Source organism: Sparus aurata, chromosome 7, assembly GCF_900880675.1.
Source record: "Sparus aurata chromosome 7, fSpaAur1.1, whole genome shotgun sequence".
NCBI lineage: Eukaryota > Metazoa > Chordata > Actinopteri > Spariformes > Sparidae > Sparus > Sparus aurata.
Genome location: NC_044193.1, coordinates 2,455,919 through 2,476,539, shown reverse-complemented (window position 1 = coordinate 2,476,539; position 20,621 = coordinate 2,455,919). Strand labels below are relative to the sequence as shown.

Genomic DNA, 20,621 nt, shown 5'->3' with positions numbered 1-20,621 from the left:
AGATGTACCTGATAACAAGTCTAAAACAAACATATCATGAGTCTGTCTGGGGGTGTGTTTAGATGTAACAGCAGAGATCTTGGCTACATCTTCTGACTGTCCAGTCTGAAAACAGTCCCTGTTGGGTTAGTAGTGTCAGTTCTGGTCTTGAACCTCAGTGGAGGATTCTCATCATGTTTCATCAACGGAAGAAGGCCGTCGGATACGACCAAAAGCTTTAGCAAAAGCTAAATAAGTTATCTTAACCCCATGATCATTAATGAATGCTCAATATCACATTATGTGTTTTTATAATGTACAGTAGGCTTGCATCCCTCTACATCAAACCTATTCAACTTCTTATGTAGAAGGGTGAGATTTTAAAAAAGTGATGTGCTAAGGGGCCAGACTTATTACATATATCTGTCCTTTAAAACTTGTAATTTAAATGTGTTAAAACAATGGCCTTTCTTAGTTTTCACAATTAAAGAGAAATTCTGTGTACAAAAGTTCAGAAAAAAACATTTTCCTTTTTAATACTAGAAGTAAAGTGTTGGCTTGCTTTTAGTGTTTATAAAGTTGTACACTTGCAAAGAACATGTATATCATAGCAGAGAGATGAGGCAGGTCAGAGGAGAAAGTGTTAAAAGAAATTTGCCACTGCAGAGTGAAAGTGCAGAGGCGGTGACTTGCACACAAGGAAATGTTCTCCAACTCTGTTGTTTTTGTCACCTCCTCACCAGATGTCACATGTGATATCTCAGTCAGTTCTGTATACAGAGCAAATAAAAGAGTGAAAATAAACAGAGCACGATGAGTAAACACAGGGACCAGAAGATTTAAGAAAGCATTATTAACTCCTCCAATAATTCAGGTAATTACTGTGTGTTTCCATTAAGACAGGCACAAAATGATTCCTGTTGAAGAAATGCAGCTCGGGGCAGGTGAGAGGAATCTGCATACAGCCACCATAGTCATGTTTGTTGTGTGCAAACACTTTAGTGTCAGTCAACATGCAACATGACACAATGAAGCTCCTGACAGGTGGCCTGCATTTGAATTCAGGTTGGCAGTTATGTATCAGTGCATATTAATAATGAGCTACAGTTTGTCATGAGACAAAATAAATAAATAAACTAGAACGGCACTCAGTAGAGTGCATTACACACTACTTTGAGTTTCAATATTCACTGTATGAAACACGTTTTCTGTTAACAGCTTCATAAAAGTAAATATTTTATATTTGTTTATTTTTTTTGTAGATACATGTTTGGATGATTCTGCATAACCACAGCAGATGTTATGATGACAAGCTAGAATAATGACATTTGAGAGTATTTTAATGCCTGCACTGCTGATCCAGCATCTCATGATCACCTCGAGGGAATTTCCTCAAATTTGGCAGAAACGTCCAGTTGGACCCAAGGATGAAATGATTTGATCTGGTGGTCGAATGTCTTTGCGATGTCACAAAACAGGTTTATAGCAAAAACACTTGAAATTAAAATTTTAACAATTTTCCCCAACATTGAATAATGGCCAGAAATGTGTTTTTAGCAGATTATTATGACATCACAGTGAAGTCGACCTTTTAGATATAAAATGCCACCACTTTTATCATTTTATTCTAATAGACATTTGCAGGGTCGACTGTTACGCCTTTTTTTGGGGCTGATAAGGATTATTGGAAAATCAGGAAGACTGAAAACTGATATTTGGGACCCATATTCAATGCCACAACTCAGGAAAAGAAGGGGTGATTGTGTTTCACATTCTGTCAGGTTCTGAATTTTCTCTTAATGAACTTACATGATAACAGACATAGCTCAGCATTCAAGCACAAGGTCATCGGTTTTGTTGATCTTGATTTTCAGGTGATTGTTGCACCATGTGGTGAAGCGCTCTATCAGTCCTCTGTAGTCCTCTGTAAAAATGATCTCCAAGTGTAGGCGGCATGTGTCTGACTGGAAGTTATTCCCTGGAATCATTCAAGTCAATACTGCTACTTAACTGGTGCGTGGAGGCATTCAAATGTAAGGTGTTCATTTGTTTGCTCGTAAGATTGTATTACCAGAAAGTGTCAACAGGTTGTCCTTGAGGAGGAAACGTTATTTATTTTCTCCACAAGTATATCGACACTAGAATCCAATTATTTATTGATTCACCCCTATGTCAAACTGTGGAAGGTGTACTGCGACAGTTCACACTATTGTTTTTTACCTGTGAAGTGGAGCTGAGGTCTCAAGTAACCAGAATGTTTTTATAGACTTGTTTAAGGAACAAATTTACTAAAGGCTGTGTCAATATGTAAATAATACTTACTAAAACGATAGACAGTCTTGTGGTCGATGGATGACAATCAAGTTAAAGAAACAAGCGCCCAGAAAAACTATATAAAGGCTGCGTTCTCTTTGCCAAGACATCCTTCAACCTGCTACTGCACGAGCAACTTGAATCTGATCATCAACACGGTAAGGTTTTAACTTTGTCTTTCATCACAGCACCAGCTGCACAGAAAAGACTTTTAGAAAAGAACCATTACCCAGTGCTGATTTACAGTTGATAGTAGAAAAAAACAAAATATATCATCTGATTGCATTGTGTCCCACTTACTGAGGCGATCTCTTTTCTAGGTTGAAGTTGTTTATAGTGCTTCCTTCCCTTCCAAGAAAGAAGTTTATTTGAGTGTCCTACTTATATTCTTCTGTTAAACTAAAAGTAAATGCACTTATCAGAGATACTGTGACAAAACTACATAACTGAAGCATATAACCAGTACCTATAAGTTACTGTAATTTTGATTGTCAGTTGATATCTCAACAACCGAACTTCTTTAATATAACTTTCTAGAGATGGCGTCAGCTCTTCCTCTCATTGTGCTCCTCTGTTTGGTCGTTGGACAGTTGGACGTCAGTATAATTCTTTGTCTACTTCTACTTCTTAATGTAACTACAAGAAAGTCATTCTGCGCTGATTTAATGAATGTCTTCTTCATGTTCACAGGTGTCTGCTGCTGCAGGTAGGTAGCTGCAACTTTCAACTTTGTCCAGTGACAGAAGTTCATCCAGAACACATTACATCATGTGGTTTGCTCGAGTCATTACACAGAGCAGTTCACCAACACACCACCACCTACTCTGATCAATGCAGAAAATGCCCATTCTGTCAATAATTTTAGTTAATATTTGAGTAGTCTAATGAATGGTTAGAATGGTTGAATGGTTTGTCTGTCTAACATGAAAACTGTGATGCAGACTGTCCTCCTGGTTGGTCTCTGTTTGGCTCGCGCTTGTTTCATCGTTCAAACCAATGAACTGACGATGGCTGATGCAGAGGTGCGTAGTTAATCTCTCTTTATTGGACTTCAATAAATCGATGATCAAGTCTTAGCTTTTCAGAACCTGTTTGTCTGTCTCTCCTCTTCTGTATTCTACTCTGCGTACATCCTCTCAGATGTTTCCATATTGACTTTGTGTCTCTGTTTTCTACCACCGTCTCCTCCATCAGCGTAACTGCATTAGCATTGGTGGGAACCTGGCCTCAATCCACAACATCAATGATCACAACTGGATCAGCGGAATGGTTTAAAAAAGCCTTGGGCTCTGATAAGTGGCCTGGATCGGTCTGTCTGATGCAATTCAGGTGAGTCATTTTTACACTTGTTGACTACAGACAAATCTGTAAACTGCAACCAATGCAGCTGTTCAGCAATCAGCTTTCTCTTCCAGGAGGGAAAGTGGCTGTGGACTGATGGGTCGAGGTTTGTCTTCAGTCGCTGGGGGGTAGCGGGGAGCCCAGCAACAAGGTGATGATAAAGAACACTGTACCCACCATCAACTACATAGGTACAATATTATTTCTAAACTTCCCTAATGGTATTTTTAATTGAGGAGGAAACATGGACAAAAAATTGTGTTAATGTTTTTCTTAATTTGTCTGTTGAATAAGCACAATATTTAATTCACTCTGATCAGTACAATAAGTTATTAATGCAAAGACATTTGTGCTCTTGTACTCAGCGACTCTTTTCTTTTACAGGGGAATATTGGAATGATTATCTCTGTGATGCCAAGTTGCCTTCTGTTTGTGTCGGGGGCGTTGATGCCTCCATCCCTCCATCTGCCCTCATGTGTACCGAGATGATGCCACTTCCCACCCATGACGACGTTACTTTGTCTTTGATTCTTACACTTAAATAAGAGCAAACTTTCTCTGATGATTCACTTTTCATTAATCCCTTCAAATCAAAATCCACCAAATCAGTAAATGGCAACATAGGAAATTGCCTCATTAAACTATGATTTTAACATTTTTGATTTTGTTTTCTCATTTGCTGTCATATATTCACTATCTTTAATTTCAATTACAATCAATACAAAAAACAAAACTACACTGAAATAAAAATATTCTTTAAGATAATACGTTTCTTTATTTTGTGTGTGTGTGGTTGTGTTGTGTGTGTGTGGTTGTGTTGTGTTGTGTGTGTGTGTGTGTATTTGGTGATCAGAGTGTCACACTTACTGTCAGAGAGGTGAAAGCTATCAGACACACTATGCAGACAAAACTCAGTGTGATTGTAAAAAGTATTTTTAACTTAAAGTGAAACTCTCGCCAAAAGCAACCGAGACTTTTTTCTGTGAATGTACCTGAGTCAAACCTTCATGTAAAAGCATAATTACGACACAAAAGAGGCACTTTAAAGATTTACTGTATTTTTGTATTCAGGTAAAGCTCATTTTCTCAGTGTAAGGGGCACTTTTACGATAGCATTAAAATTAATATTTTTAAAACAGTAAGAAGTCTCGACACAACATGAAACTTTGCTCGTAGTATCACCAGGGTCTCTACCACATGAACACGAGCATTGAGGACAATTGTTTGTGTACACGGAGTACAAAAATACACTGAAATAGAATATTCTTTCAGCATAATACGTTTCTTTAATTGTGTGTGTGTGTGTGTGTGTGTGTGTGTGACAAGTATTTTTAACTTAAAGCCCCCCTTCATTGTATTTTGATATTTGTATAATATTTTCTGAGTCCTTTTCTTGGCAGTGTTGATGAGGCAAACTGTTTGTAGACAAATAACATAACGTGCTCAAAAGTCACTTAATTTAAGATGTTACTAATATGGAATAATGAATATGACTATAGTAGAGTCTGTGAGTCATACATCATTCCAACAGGGTTATAAAAGCTGTGCGGCTCCTTTAAGAATCAGGGCGGTGAGCAGTGTGTTAGTGGTCATGCAAGAGACCTGGAGCAGACCGGTGTTAGCGACCGGAGCAGAGGGTGAACTTTAGCAGATAAGTTGTCTAGTAGCAGTAAATGTACAGTGCAGGTTACCAGTTTGATCATGAATCAACTCTGCAGGCCCATCAATACACAAGGAGAACTTCAGTTTGAGTGACAGCTGGCACTATCCCTGCTATTATTCATGCTGCTTGTCCATGCCAATATAAATGCTGTTGCTAATCCATGCTAGTGATGTTGACAGCTCACCACACCCCCATTCTCTGTTTTGACCATTAGGACAGGAAGAAAAACTGACTGACTTACTTTAAGTAGTAAAAGTAAAAGTCCTTGATCCAAAACATTAAAACGTCTATTCCCATCCAGCCCAAAGTTAATACAAGTTGTTTTGAACCATCGTTTTAGGCTCTTTTGAAAGGTTAAACCCTGATTGTTTGTCCCCGAGCTGTCAGAAGGCTCTGTAAATGCTTCTATCATTGATCAATAGGAGGTCTGAACACACTGAATGCTAATTTGTTTTTCTTACCTGACTATTTACAATGCAATATAGGCCTGCAGGTGACCTGTAACTGCCTCCATTAGCTGTAAAGTGCATGTGGTCTTAAATAGCCCAAGTTTGTAATTTACTAACAATATACACTCACAACAGATATTTTTCTCATTAAATATCCAGGCGCCTGGGGGGAAGCTCACACCAGCTTTCATACTCAGTTCTGATAAACGAATAAGACTAAAATACTTAATATCATAAACACAATAATTCTATTGAAATGACGGCCTGTTGGACGACCTAAATAGAGCAATCAATCCATGTCAGAGACTTTCTACAGGAACCTAGTTGAATATTTCCCAGTGACATTTATTTTCTTGATCATATGTAGGATCAGAGCTCTGTGGGTTGGATAAAGGAAGTTGCAGGATACCAAAAATAAATAAAGACAGGGCAGCACATTGCCGCCTTTACATTGGAGCAAATGTGCCACCTTTTCTATCTAAAAAGGGCTACTGTCACACTTTCAGTCTTTTTTTTTTTTTATTCCACTCTGTGTAACAGACAGTGGTGTGATCAGTGTGCAGGCAGCTCTGTATGGACGTGCAGACAGAGAGACCTGCAGTGAGGGCCGACCTCCACAACAGCTCACCTGTACAAAGTGCTCTCAGCGGGCACTGTGGACGTCCTCAGGAGGAGGTACACACACTGAAGTCCAAAATGTCCTCATGTGGCTGCTGCAGTTTTTATTCACATGCACCACACACAACTCAGAACAGTAACAGCATGTCAAGCTAACGTAACCTGAACCATCGACCATTACATTTGGCTTTAACGTGCTGACAGCTGATTATCTTTTGAATTGGGCTTTTATTCAGCGAAGCTGTGCAAATGATTTAAAGCTGGTCTGAGACTTGTGTCTCTTGCTTGGTTACTCTCTTTCTCTCCTCAGACATTGTCCTCTTTGGTCTTTTCACCTGTGTCATGATGTCTGTAGAGGCTGCTGAGCCTGGTTATGTTGCCCATCCTACGGAGGGTTGGCCCAATGTAGAAATTTGACATATAAGCCAAAGTCCAAACCCATACAGTATAGCCTACTAATACAGATATTTTAAGCACTAGGTGGCAGTTACATGACTCAGCCTCTTCTGAGTGGAACTTAATGAGTGTCCTGGCACCTCAGTCTGTCCTCAGGCATGTTCAATCTGAACACTGTGAAATCTTTGAGTACATTTTCTCTGGTTAGGTGGGGATGGTCAGAGGTGTAACCAAGACATTATGGGGAAATCTTTTCAAAACTAACATTTGAAGTGTTATTTTTAGAAACCTGTTTTGTGACATCACAAAGACATTTGACCACCAAAGTGAAATCAGTTCATCCTTGGGTCCAACTGGACGTTTCTGCCAAATTTGAGAAAATTCCCTCGAGGTGATCACAAGATGTTGGGTTCACAATCACCAGCATGGGCATAAGATTACTCTCACATGTCATTCTTCTTGCTTGTCATCATAGCATCTGCTGTGGTTATGTAGACTCATAAAAACATGTATTTACAGTGAACATTGTAACTCAATAAAATAGTTTCACACTGTTTGTTACATTGCCATGTTTGAGCCTGTAGTCCAGCTGGCTGAACTAACCTTAACTATCGTTATTGCAGTAGACTGCATGCTTCTGCAAACACATCATATGAATGAGAGCATGAAATGTAAAATATAGTCAAACAAAACAGGAGCTAGTTCTGCTCATGCAGGACTACCGTTTGGCTATTGACACACCCACTGTACCAGGAGAAAGATGTACCTGATAACAAGTCTAAAACAAACATATCATGAGTCTGTCTGGGGGTGTGTTGAAGGTGTAACAGCAGAGATCTTGGCTACATCTTCTGACTGTCCAGTCTGAAAACAGTCCCAGTTGGGTTAGTAGTGTCAGTTCTGGTCTTGAACCTCAGTGGAGGATTCTCATCATGTTTCATGGACAGAAGAAGGCCATGGGATACGACCAAAAGCTTTAGCAAAACTAAATAAGTTATCTTAACCCCATGATTATTAATGAATTCTCAATATCACATTATGTGTTTTTATAATGTACAGTAGGCTTGCATCCCTCTACATCAAACCTATTCAACTTCTTATGTAGAAGGGTCAGATTTTAAAAAAGTGATGTGCTAAGGGGCCAGACTTATTACATATATCTGTCCTTTAAAACTTGTAATTTAAATGTGTTAAAACAATGGCCTTTCTTAGTTTTCACAATTAAAAGAGAAATTCTGTGTACAAAAGTTCAGAAAAAAACATTTTCCTTTTTAATACTAGAAGTAAAGTGTCGGCTTGCTTTTAGTGGTTATAAAGTTGTACACTTGCGAAGAACATGTATATCATAGCAGAGAGATGAAGCAGGTCAGAGGAGAAAGTGTTAAAAGAAATTTGCCACTGCAGAGTGAAAGTGCAGAGGCGGTGACCTGCACACAAGGAAATGTTCTCCAACTCTGTTGTTTTTGTCACCTCCTCACCAGATGTCACATGTGATATCTGGAGTCAGTTCTGTATACAGAGCAAATAGAAGAGTGAAAATAAACAGAGCACGATGAGTAAACACAGGTACCAGAAGATTTAAGAAAGCATTATTAACTCCTCCAATAATTCAGGTAATGACTGTGTGTTTCCATTAAGACAGGCACAAAATGATTCCTGTTGAAGAAATGCAGCTCGGGGCAGGTGAGAGGAATCTACATACAGCCACCATCGTCATGTTTGTTGTGTGCAAACCCTTTAGTGTCAGTCAACATGCGACATGACACAATGAAGCTCCTGACAGGTGGCCTGCATTTGAATTCAGGTTGGCAGTTATGTATCAGTGCATATTAATAATGAGCTACAGTTTGTCATGAGACAAAATAAATAAATAAACTAGAACGGCACTCAGTAGAGTGCATTACACACTACTTTGAGTTTCAATATTCACTGTATACAACCACGTTTTCTGATTACAGCTTCATAAAAGTAAATATTTTATATTTGTTTATTTTTTTTGTAGATACATGTTTGGATGATTCTGCATAACCACAGCAGATGTTATGATGACAAGCTAGAATAATGACATTTGAGAGTATTTTAATGCCTGCGCTGCTGATCCAGCATCTCATGATCACTTGAGGGAATTTCCTCAAATTTGGCAGAAACGTCCAGTTGGACCCAAGGATGAAATGATTTGATTTTGTGGTCAAATGTCTTTGCGATGTCACGAAACAGGTTTATAGCAAAAACACTTGAAATTAAAATTTTAACAAATTTTCCCCAACATTGAATAATGGCCAGAAATGTGTTTTTAGCAGATTATTATGACGTCACAGTGAAGTCGACCTTTTAGATATAAAATGCCACCACTTCATCATTTTATTCTAAAAGACATTTGCAGGGTCGACTGTTACGCCTTTTTTGGGGCTGATAAGGATTATTGGAAAATCAGGAAGACTGAAAACTGATATTTGGGACCCATATTCAATGCCACAACTCAGGAAAAGAAGGGGTGATTGTGTTTCACATTCTGTCAGGTTCTGAATTTTCTCTTAATGAACTTACATAATAACAGACATAGCTCAGCATTCAAGCACAAGGTCATCGGTTTTGCTGATCTTGATTTTTAGGTGATTGTTGTTGCACCATGTGGTGAAGCGCTCTGTCAGTCCTCTGTAGTCCTCTGTAAAAATGATCTCCAATTGTAGACGGCATGTGTCTGACTGGAAGTTATTCCCTGGAATCATTCAAGTCAATACTGCTACTTAACTGGTGCATGGAGGCATTCAAATGTGAGGTGTTCATTTGTTTGCTCGTAAGATTGTATTACCAGAAAGAGGCGACAGGTTGTCCATGGGAAGGAAACTTTATTTATTTTCTCCACAAGTATATTGACACTAGAATCCAATTATTTATGATTCACCCCTATGTCAAACTGTGGAAGGTGTACTGCGACAGTTCACACTATTGTTTTTTACCTGTCAAGTGGAGCTGAGGTCTCAAGTAACCAGAATGTTTTTGTAGACTTGTTTGAGGAACACATTTACTAAAGGCTGTGTCAATATGTAAAACAATAGACAGTCTTGTGGTCGATGGATGACAAGCAAGATAAAGAAACAAGCACCCAGAAAAACTATATAAAGGCTGCGTTCTCTTTGCCAAGACATCCTTCAACCTGCTACTGCACGAGCAACTTGAATCTGATCATCAACGCGGTAAGATTTTAACTTTGTCTTTCATCACAGCACCAGCTTCACAGAAAAGACTTTTAGAAAACGACAATTACCCAGTGCTGATTTACAGTTGATAGTAGAAAAACAAGCTGATCAGCTGATTGCATTGTGTCCACTTAATGAGGCAATCTGTTTCTAGGCTGAGGTTGTTTACAGTGCTTCCTTCCCTTCCAAGAAAGAAGTTTATTTGAGTGTCCTACTTATATTCTTCTGTTAAACTAAAAGTAAATGCACTTATCAGAGATACTGTGACAAAACTATATAAGTGAAGTATATAACCAGTACCTATAAGTTACTGTAATTTTGATTGTCAGTTGATATCTGAACAACTGAACTTCTTTAATATAACTTTCTAGAGATGGCATCAGCTCTTCCTCTCGTTGTGCTCCTCTGTTTGGTCGTTGGACAGTTGGACGTCAGTAATAATTCTTTGTCTACTTCTACTTCTTAATGTAACTACAAGAAAGTCGTTCTGCGCTGATTGAATGAATGTCTTGTTCATGTTCACAGGTGTCTGCTGCTGCAGGTAGGTAGCTGCAACTTTCAACTCTGTCCAGTGACAGAAGTTCATCCAGAACACATTACATCATGTGGTTTGCTCGAGTCATTACACAGAGCAGTTCACCAACACACCACCACCTACTCTGATCAATGCAGAAAATGCCCATTCTGTCAATAATTTAAGTTAATATTTGAGTGGTTTAATGAATGGTTAGAATGGTTGAATGGTTTGTCTGTCTAACATGAAAACTGTGATGCAGCCTGTCCTTCTGGTTGGTCTCTGTTTGGCTCGCGCTGTTTCATCGTTCAAACCAACAAACTGACGATGGCTGATGCAGAGGTGCGTAGTTAATCTCTCTTTATTAGCCTTCAAATAATCGATGATCAAGTTTTACCTTTTCAGAACCCCTTTGTCTGTCTCTCCTCTATCTTAGTCTTCTCTGCGTACATGCTCTCAGATGTTCCATATTGACTTTGTGTCTCTGTTTTCCCCCACTGTCTCCTTCATCAGCGCAACTGCATTGCTCTTGGTGGGAACCTGGCATCAATCCACAACATCAATGATTACAACTGGATCAGGGGACTGGTTAAAAAAGCCTTTGGCTCTGATGCGCGGGCCTGGATCGGGCTGTCTGATGCAATTGAGGTGAGACATTTTTACACTTGTTGACTACGGACAAAACTGTAAACTGCAATCAATGCAGCTGTTCAGCTATCAGCTTTCTCTTCCAGGACGGAAAGTGGCTGTGGACTGATGGGTCGAGGTTTGTCTTCAGTCGCTGGGGTCGTGGGGAGCCCAACAACCACTTAGGACAAAGAGAAGACTGTACCCACATCAACTTCAGAGGTACGAATATTATTTCTAAACCTCCTAATGGTATTTTTAATTGAGAAGAAACATGGATAAAAATTGTGTTCATGTTTTTCTTAACATTTAAATGTACTCTGATCCGTTCAAAGAGTCATTAACTGCAAAGATATTTGTTCTACTCAGTCACTCTTTTCCTTTTACAGGGGAGTATTGGAATGATGAACCATGTACCATGAAGTATGCTTCTGTTTGTGTGGGGGGACGTTGATGCCTCCATCCTCCATCTGCCCTCATGTGTACCGAGATGATGCCACTTCCACCATGACGACTTTACTTTGTCTTTGATCTTACACTTAAATAAGAGCAAACTTTCTCTGATGATTCACTTTTCATTTAATCCTTCAAATCAGAATCCACCAAATCAGTAAATGGCAGCATAGGAAATTGCCTCATTAAACTATGATTTAACATTTTTGATTCGTTTTCTTATTTTCTGTCATATATTCACTATCTTTTATTTCAATTACAATCAATACAAAAAACAAAAATACACTGAAATAAAAATATTCTTTAAGCATAATACGTTTCTTCAATTTTGTGTGTGTGTGTTGTGTGTGTGTGTGTGTGTGTGTGTAAGAAGTATGTTTAACGTAAAGCCCCCCCACCATTGTATTTTGATATTTTTATCATATTTCTGAGTCCTTTTCTTGGCAGTTTTGATGAGGGAAATGTTTTCAGATAAATAAAACTTTTTTGCTCAAAGTCACTTAATTTAAGCTGTTACTAACATGGAATGATGAAATATGACTATAGTAGAGTCTGTGAGTCATACATCATTCCAACAGGGTTATAAAAGCTGTGCGGCTCCTTTAAGAATTAGGGCGGTGAGCAGTGTGTTAGTGGTCAAGCAAGAGACCTGGAGCAGACCGGTGTTAGCGACCGGAGGAGAGGGTGAACTTTAGCAGATAAGTTGTCTAGTAGCAGTAAATGTACAGTGCAGGTTACAGTTTGACCATGAATCAACTCTGCAGCCCATCAATACACAAGGAGAACTTCAGTTTGAGTGACAGCTAGCACTCTCCCTGCTATTATTCATGCTGCTTGGCCATGCCAATATAGATGCTGTTGCTAATCCATGCTAGTGATGTTGACTACTAGCCACACCCCCATTCTCTGTTTTGACCATTAGACAGAAGGAAAAACTGACTGACTTACTTTAAGTAGTAAAAGTAAAAGTCCTCGATCCAAAACATTAAAACATCTATTCCCATCCAGCCCAAAGTTAATTCAAAGTTGTTTTGAACCATCGTTTTGGGCTCTTTTGAAAGGTTAAACCCTGATTGTTTGTCCCCGAGCTGTCAGAAGCTCTGTAAATGATTCTATCATTGATCAATAGGAGTCTGAACACACTGAATTATTTATTTATTTTTCTCACCTTAATTTTTCTTACGCAACATAAGCCTGCAGATGACCTGGAACTGCCTCTATTAGCTGTAAAGTACATGTGGTCTTAAATAGTATATATTATATTAATATATTAAAATGTTCTTATTAAATATCCAGGCGCCTGGGGGGAAGCTCACGCCAGCTTTTATACACAACTCTGATGAACGAACAAGACTAAAATACTTAATTTCATGAACACAATAATTCTATTCAAATGACGGCCTGTTGGACGACCGAAATAGACCAATCAGTCCACGTCGAGGCACGCAGAGACTTTCTACAGGAACCTAGTTTAATATTTCCCAGTGACATTTATTTTCTTGATCATATGTAGGACCAGAGCTCTGTGAGTGGGATAAAGAAAGTTGCAGCATACCAAAAATATTCTTTTAATTTTGTATTTTATGACAAAAACAAGTCTATCGTCATAGGTCATAGTCCCTCATATCCACGAATCTGTCACCCTTTTGTCGTATTTTGATATTCCACTCTGTGTAACAGACAGCGGTGTGATCAGTGTGCAGGCAGCTCTGTATGGACGTGCAGACAGAGAGACCTGCAGTGAGGGAAGACCTCCACAACAGCTCACCTGTACAAAGTGCTCTCAGCAGGGCACTGTGGACGTCCTCAGGAGGAGTTAAGCACAAAAAAGTCCAAAATGTCCTCATGTGGCTGCTGCAGTTTTTATTCACATGCACCACACACAACTCAGAACAGTAACAGCATGTCAAGCTAACGTAACCTGAACCATCGACCATTACATTTGGCTTTAACGTGCTGACAGCTGATTATCTTTTGAAATGGGATTTTATTCAGCGAAGCTGTGCAAATGATTTAAAGCCGGTCTGAGACTCGTGTCTCTTGCTTGGTTACTCTCTTTCTCTCCTCAGACATTGTCCTCTTTGTTGTTTTCACCTGTGTCATGATGTCTGTAGAGGCTGCTGAGCCTGGTTATGTTACCCATCCTACGGAGGGTTGGTCCAATGTAGAAATTTGACATTAAGCCAAATTCCAAACCAGACTAGTAATACAGAATTTTAGCACTAGATGGCGTTCATGACTCAGCCTCTTCTGAGTGGAACTTAATGAGTGTCCTGGCACCTCAGTCTGTCTCAGGCATGTTCAAGCTGAACACTGTGAAATCTTTGAGGTACATTTTCTCTGGTTAGGCGGGGATGTCAGAGGTGTAACCAAGACATTTATGGGAAATCTTTTAAAAACTTGCATTTGAAGTGTTATAGTTAGAAACCTGTTTTGTGACATCACAAAGACATTTGACCACCAAAGTGAAATCAGTTCATCCTTGGGTCCAACTGGACGTTTCTGCCAAATTTGAGGAAATTCCCTCGAGGTGATCATAAGATGTTGGGTTCACAATCACCAGCATGGGCATAGAAATACTTTCATATGTCATTCTTCTGGCTTGTCATCATAGCATCTGCTGTGGTTATGTAGAATCATCCAAACATGTATTTACAGTGAACATTGTAACTCAATAAAATAGTTTCACACTGTTTGTTACATTGCCATGTTTGAGCCTGTAGTCCAGCTGGCTGAACTAACCTTAACTATCGTTATTGCAGTAGACTGCATGCTTCTGCAAACACATCATATGAATGAGAGCATGAAATGTAAAATATAGTCAAACAAAACAGGAGCTAGGTCTGCTCATGCAGGACTACTGTTTGGCTTTTGACACACCCACTGTACCAGGAAAAAGATGTACCTGATAACAAGTCTAAAACAAACATATCATGAGTCTGTCTGGGGGTGTGTTTAAGATGTAACAGCAGAGATCTTGGCTACATCTTCTGACTGTCCAGTCTGAAAACAGTCCCTGTTGGGTTAGTAGTGTCAGTTCTGGTCTTGAACCTCAGTGGAGGATTCTCATCATGTTTCATGGACAGAAGAAGGCCATGGGATACGACCAAAAGCTTTAGCAAAAGCTAAATAAGTTATCTTAACCCATGATTTTTAATGAATGCTTAATATCACATTATGTGTTTTTATAATGTACAGTAGGCTTGCATCCCTCTACATCAAACCTATTCAACTTCTTATGTAGAAGGGTGAGATTTTAAAAAAGTGATGTGCTAAGGGGCCAGACTTATTACATATCTGTCCTTTAAAACTCGTAATTTAAATGTGTTAAAACAATGGCCTTTCTTAGTTTTCACAATTAAAAGAGAAATTCTGTGTACAAAAGTTCAGAAAAAAACATTTTCCTTTTTAATACTAGAAGTAAAGTGTTGGCTTGCTTTTAGTGGTTATAAAGTTGTACACTTGCAAAGAACATGTATATCATAGCAGAGAGATGAGGCAGGTCAGAGGAGAAAGTGTTAAAAGAAATTTGCCACTACAGAGTGAAAGTGCAGAGGCGGTGACCTGCACACAAGGAAATGTTCTCCAACTCTGTTGTTTTTGTCACCTCCTCACCAGATGTCACATGTGATATCTGGAGTCAGTTCTGTATACAGAGCAAATAGAAGAGTGAAAATAAACAGAGCACGATGAGTAAACACAGGTACCAGAAGATTTAAGAAAGCATTATTAACTCCTCCAAAAATTCAGGTAATTACTGTGTGTTTCCATTAAGACAGACACAAAATGATTCCTGTTGAAGAAATGCAGCTCGGGGCAGGTGAGAGGAATCTACATACAGCCACCATCGTCATGTTTGTTGTGTGCAAACACTTTAGTGTCAGTCAACATGCGACATGACACAATGAAGCTCCTGACAGGTGGCCTGCATTTGAATTCAGGTTGGCAGTTATGTATCAGTGCATATTAATAATGAGCTACAGTTTGTCATGAGACAAAATAAATAAATAAACTAGAACAGCACTCAGTAGAGTGCATTACACACTACTTTGAGTTTCAATATTCACTGTATGAAACACGTTTTCTGTTAACAGCTTCATAAAAGTAAATATTTTATATTTGTTTATTTTTTTTGTAGATACATGTTTGGATGATTCTGCATAACCACAGCAGATGTTATGATGACAAGCTAGAATAATGACATTTGAGAGTATTTTAATGCCTGCGCTGCTGATCCAGCATCTCATGATCACCTCAAGGGAATTTCCTCAAATTTGGCAGAAACGTCCATTTGGACCCAAGGATGAAATGATTTGATCTGGTGGTCGAATGTCTTTGCGATGTCACAAAACAGGTTTATAGCAAAAACACTTGAAATTAAAATTTTAACAATTTTCCCCAACATTGAATAATGGCCAGAAATGTGTTTTTAGCAGATTATTATGACATCACAGTGAAGTCGACCTTTTAGATATAAAATGCCACCACTTTTATCATTTTATTCTAATAGACATTTGCAGGGTCGACTGTTACGCCTTTTTTGGGGCTGATAAGGATTATTGGAAAATCAGGAAGACTGAAAACTGATATTTGGGACCCATATTCAATGCCACAACTCAGGAAAAGAAGGGGTGATTGTGTTTCACATTCTGTCAGGTTCTGAATTTTCTCTTAATGAACTTACATGATAACAGACATAGCTCAGCATTCCAGGACAAGGTCATCAGTTTTGTTGATCTTGATTTTCAGATGATTGTTGTTGCACCATATGGTGAAGTGCTCTATCAGTCCTCTGTAAAAATGATCTCCAATTGTAGACGGCATGTGTCTGACTGGAAGTTATTCCCTGGAATCATTCAAGTCAATACTGCTACTTAACTGGTGCGTGGAGGCATTCAAATGTGAGGTGTTCATTTGTTTGCTCGTAAGATTGTATTACCAGAAAGTGTCAACAGGTTGTCCTTGAGGAGGAAACGTTATTCATTTTCTCCACAAGTATATTGACACTAGAAACGAATTTCATATGAAACACGTCTATGTGTAACAGTAGAGGGTATACTGCGACAGATCACTCTATTGTTCTTTACGCCGTATCGAATGGAGCTGATGTCTCAAGTAACCAGAATGATTTAGTGAATTGTTTGAGGAACAAATTTACTCAGTGCTGTGGCAATATGTAAAACAATACTTAGTAAAACAACAGACAGTCTTGTGGTCGATGGATGACAAGCAAGATAAGGAAACAAGCGCCCAGAAAAACTATATAGAGGCTGCGTTCTCTTTGCCAAGACATCCTTCAACCTGCTACTGCACGAGCAACTTGAATCTGATCATCATAACACGGTAAGGTTTTAACTTTGTCTTTCATCACAGCACCAGCTGCACAGAAAAGACTTTTAGAAAAGGACAATTACCCAGTGCTGATTTACAGTTAATCGTAGAAAAACAAAATATATCATCTGATTGCATTGTGTCCACTTACTGAGGCGATCTGTTTCTAGGTTGCAGTTGTTTACAGTGCTACCTTCCTTCCAAGAAAGAAGTTTATTTGAGTGTGCTAATTATATCCTTCTTTTAAAATGAAAGTAACTAAAAGTTTATTTTTCATACACTTATCAGAGATAAATGTAATTTAGCATAAGTATACACAGTTTATACTGACAAGTATGTAGAAGAGTTTAAACATTTTTGGGTCATACATGTTACTTAATATTTTGCTCAAGAATTAACTTAAGAATTTGAATTTGTATATGTGTTTCACTGTATCCATTTATTTCTTATGGATAAGAATATAAAATTGTACTGAAATAAAAACCCAGTGATACTTTTAAAGTATGTAATAATATATACAAATATTAAAGGAAAGTAATATTAGCGAAGTAATAGTAAAATCTCAGGAATATTGATTTTTACCACAAGTAAACAAACAAGCTGTTTTCAGTGGGAAATGAGTTCCTAGAACACTGTTTGTAAAACTAGAGAGGTGGCAGGGTCTGCCACATATACACAAAGTAAAACAGTAGAAAAATTGTGTTTGTGGTCAAGAAAATAAAAGAGTTTGTTTAATTAAATGATTAAGTTTGTTTAGACAGAATTTTCTATTCTGATTTAAAATTCTTCACCAAAACTACAGTTTTCCTTTAACATATGTTGAGATTGAGATATTTCAAGAAAACAAGTTTACCTGCAGTTTAAAACTATTGAACAAAAGGTTTAATGAGAGTACTTTCACAAACTGAAGTATATAACCAGTACCTGTAAGTTACTGTTATTTTGATTGTCAGTTGATATCTGAAAAACCGAACTTCTTTAATATAACTTTTTATAGATGGCGTCAGCTCTTCCTCTCGTTGTGCTCCTCTGTTTGGCCGTTGGACAGTTGGACGTAAGTGATGATGCATCTTACAGTTTTTAAATCATTTGTTTTATTTAGACCTTCATTGAACCCTTTCTACTTTTATGAAATTATTATTTCATCTACTTCTACTTCTTAATTAAACTACAACAAACACCTTCTGCGCTGATTTAATGAATGTCTTCTTCATGTTCACAGGTGTCTGCTGCTGCAGGTAGGTAGCTGCAACTTTCAACTCTGTCCAGTGACAGAAGTTCATCCAGAACACATTACATCATGTGGTTTGCTCGAGTCATTACACAGAGCAGTTCACCAACACACCACCACCTACTCTGATCAATGCAAAAAATGCTGTTGTCACTCTGGGATGGAGCGATAAAATTACACAATGTCATCAGACTGTTTATATAAACTACTGACACAAATTATTTTGAAGTGAAACCAAGTAATTACAGCATTCAAGTTATTCTGTTGGTGGGAGGGTGTTCAGTTTATTTCTTTTAAAGGGGAGACGCTACAGGAGAAGCCATCATATATTCATACATTAATACATAACATGTCTTCTTTCAGACTAAATAAAACAACTAAAATACACATTTATGTGTCTATTTAGACCAGATTTCTGTTCAAGACATTTAAATGGAAATGATTGCATATTTAATAGATACATTTTCATTGGTGATATAATTTCAGAATAATTAGTTTCATTGTGATATTAATTAGTTAAACAAAAACACCCATTTGCCCAAAGTGTCATCATTTATTTCTGATGTTCTACAGTAGTTTTATTATTTGCATATTTAAGCCCACAATTTCTGAAAACTCAGAAATAATTGTCTTAAATATGCAACATGTAATCATTTTTTATTACACAAAACAAATACAGACATCCTCTAACCAAGACTTACTGCTAACTGCTGCTAACTGTATTCTGTTACATCCATGAGTGTAGTCACTGTTAGCGTGTTAGCTAAGTTAGCAGTGAAGCTAGCCAGACAACCGGGGGAATGTTAGTGTTTGCAGCACTTGCACAGGAGCTTTAGATTGCTGGGAGAAAGAGTTTATGTTTTCAGGCCCAGTGCTAGCTGCTTTGCATGCTAACTTCTGTAGATCTCTCTACAGAATACATAGATATAGTTGACGTAATGTCAACATCATTTCACATTCTGGTAATCATTTTAGTTAATATTTGAATGGTTTAAAAACAAAGATTCTTACATATTTCAACTTTGATGTAAGTGATCAACTGGGGAAGTTTCATGGTGAATGTCTATTAGTTAAGCTATTTAGGTAATTCACCTGTAGTGGCTTGCCAACCCCAATGAATATGATGTAAAACTTCTGACTCAGACTTGAGCCTCATTCTGTTTGTCTGTCTAACATGAAAACTGTGATGCAGCCTGTCCTTCTGGTTGGTCTCTGTCTGGCTCGCGCTGTTTCATTGTTGAAACCAGAAAACTGACGATGGCTGATGCAGAGGTGCGTAGTTAATCTCTCTTTATTGGACTTCAGGTAGTCGATGATCAAGTTTTACCTTTTCAGAACCCCTTTGTCTGTCTCTCCTCTATCTTAGTCTTCTCTGCGTACATGCTCTCAGATGTTCCATATTGACTTAGTATCTCTGTTTTCTCCCACCGTCTCCTTCATCAGCGCAACTGCATTGCTCTTGGTGGGAACCTGGCATCAATCCACAACATCAATGATTACAACTGGATCAGGGGACTGGTTAAAAAAGCCTTTGGCTCTGATGTGCATGCCTGGATCGGGCTGTCTGATGCAATTGAGGTGAGACATTTTTACACTTGTTGACTACGGACAAAACTGTAAACTGCAATCAATGCAGCTGTTCAGCAATCAGCTTTCTCTTCCAGGACGGAAAGTGGCTGTGGACTGATGGGTCGAGGTTTGTCTTCAGTCGCTGGGGTCGTGGGGAGCCCAACAACTACGGTGGACAAAGAGAAGACTGTACCCACATCAACTTCAGAGGTACGAATATTATTTCTAAACCTCCTAATGGTATTTTTAATTGAGAAGAAACATGGATAAAAATTGTGTTATGTTTTTCTTAATATTTAAATGTACTCTGATCCGTTCAAAGAGTCATTAACTGCAAAGATATTTGTTCTACTCAGTCACTCTTTTCTTTTTACAGGGGACTATTGGAATGATGAACCATGTACCATGAAGTATGCTTCTGTTTGTGTGGGGGGACGTTGATGCTTCCATCCTCCATCTGCCCTCATGTGTACCGAGATGATGCCACTTCCACCATGACGACTTTACTTTGTCTTTGATCTTACACTTAAATAAGAGCAAACTTTCTCTGATGATTCACTTTTCATTTAATCCTTCAAATCAGAATCCACCAAATCAGTAAATGGCAGCATAGGAAATTGCCTCATTAAACTATGATTTAACATTTTTGATTTGTTTTCTTATTTTCTGTCATATATTCACTATCTTTTATTTCAATTACAATCAATACAAAAAACAAAAATACACTAAAATAAAAATATTCTTTAAGCATAATACGTTTCTTCAATTTTGTGTGTGTGTGTGTGTGTGTAAGAAGTATGTTTAACGTAAAGCCCCCCTCCATTGTATTTTGATATTTTTATCATATTTCTGAGTCCTTTTCTTGGCAGTTTTGATGAGGGAAATGTTTTCAGATAAATAAAAACTTTTTTGCTCAAAGTCACTTAATTTAAGCTGT

The 20,621-nt window shown here is 38.1% G+C and overlaps 2 protein-coding genes across 2 annotated transcripts; both read left to right on the top strand.

Annotated features, from left to right (window-relative positions):
* The first annotated feature begins 9,860 nt into the window (after positions 1-9,860).
* On the top strand, positions 9,861-11,759 carry LOC115585347 (galactose-specific lectin nattectin-like). Its single transcript, XM_030423656.1, has 7 exons — positions 9,861-9,956; positions 10,331-10,389; positions 10,485-10,500; positions 10,736-10,815; positions 10,987-11,121; positions 11,208-11,322; positions 11,490-11,759. Exons 2-7 carry the CDS (start codon positions 10,333-10,335, stop codon positions 11,552-11,554), a joined length of 468 nt encoding a protein of 155 aa, XP_030279516.1. The 5' UTR covers positions 9,861-9,956; positions 10,331-10,332; the 3' UTR covers positions 11,555-11,759.
* A 6,122-nt stretch (positions 11,760-17,881) lies between these two features.
* Positions 17,882-20,330, top strand: LOC115584999 (galactose-specific lectin nattectin-like). The gene is made up of 6 exons (XM_030422998.1): positions 17,882-17,938; positions 18,107-18,122; positions 19,308-19,387; positions 19,559-19,693; positions 19,780-19,894; positions 20,061-20,330. The coding sequence occupies exons 1-6, from the start codon at positions 17,882-17,884 to the stop codon at positions 20,123-20,125; spliced, it is 468 nt and encodes a 155-aa protein (XP_030278858.1). The 3' UTR covers positions 20,126-20,330.
* The last annotated feature ends 291 nt before the right edge of the window (positions 20,331-20,621 follow it).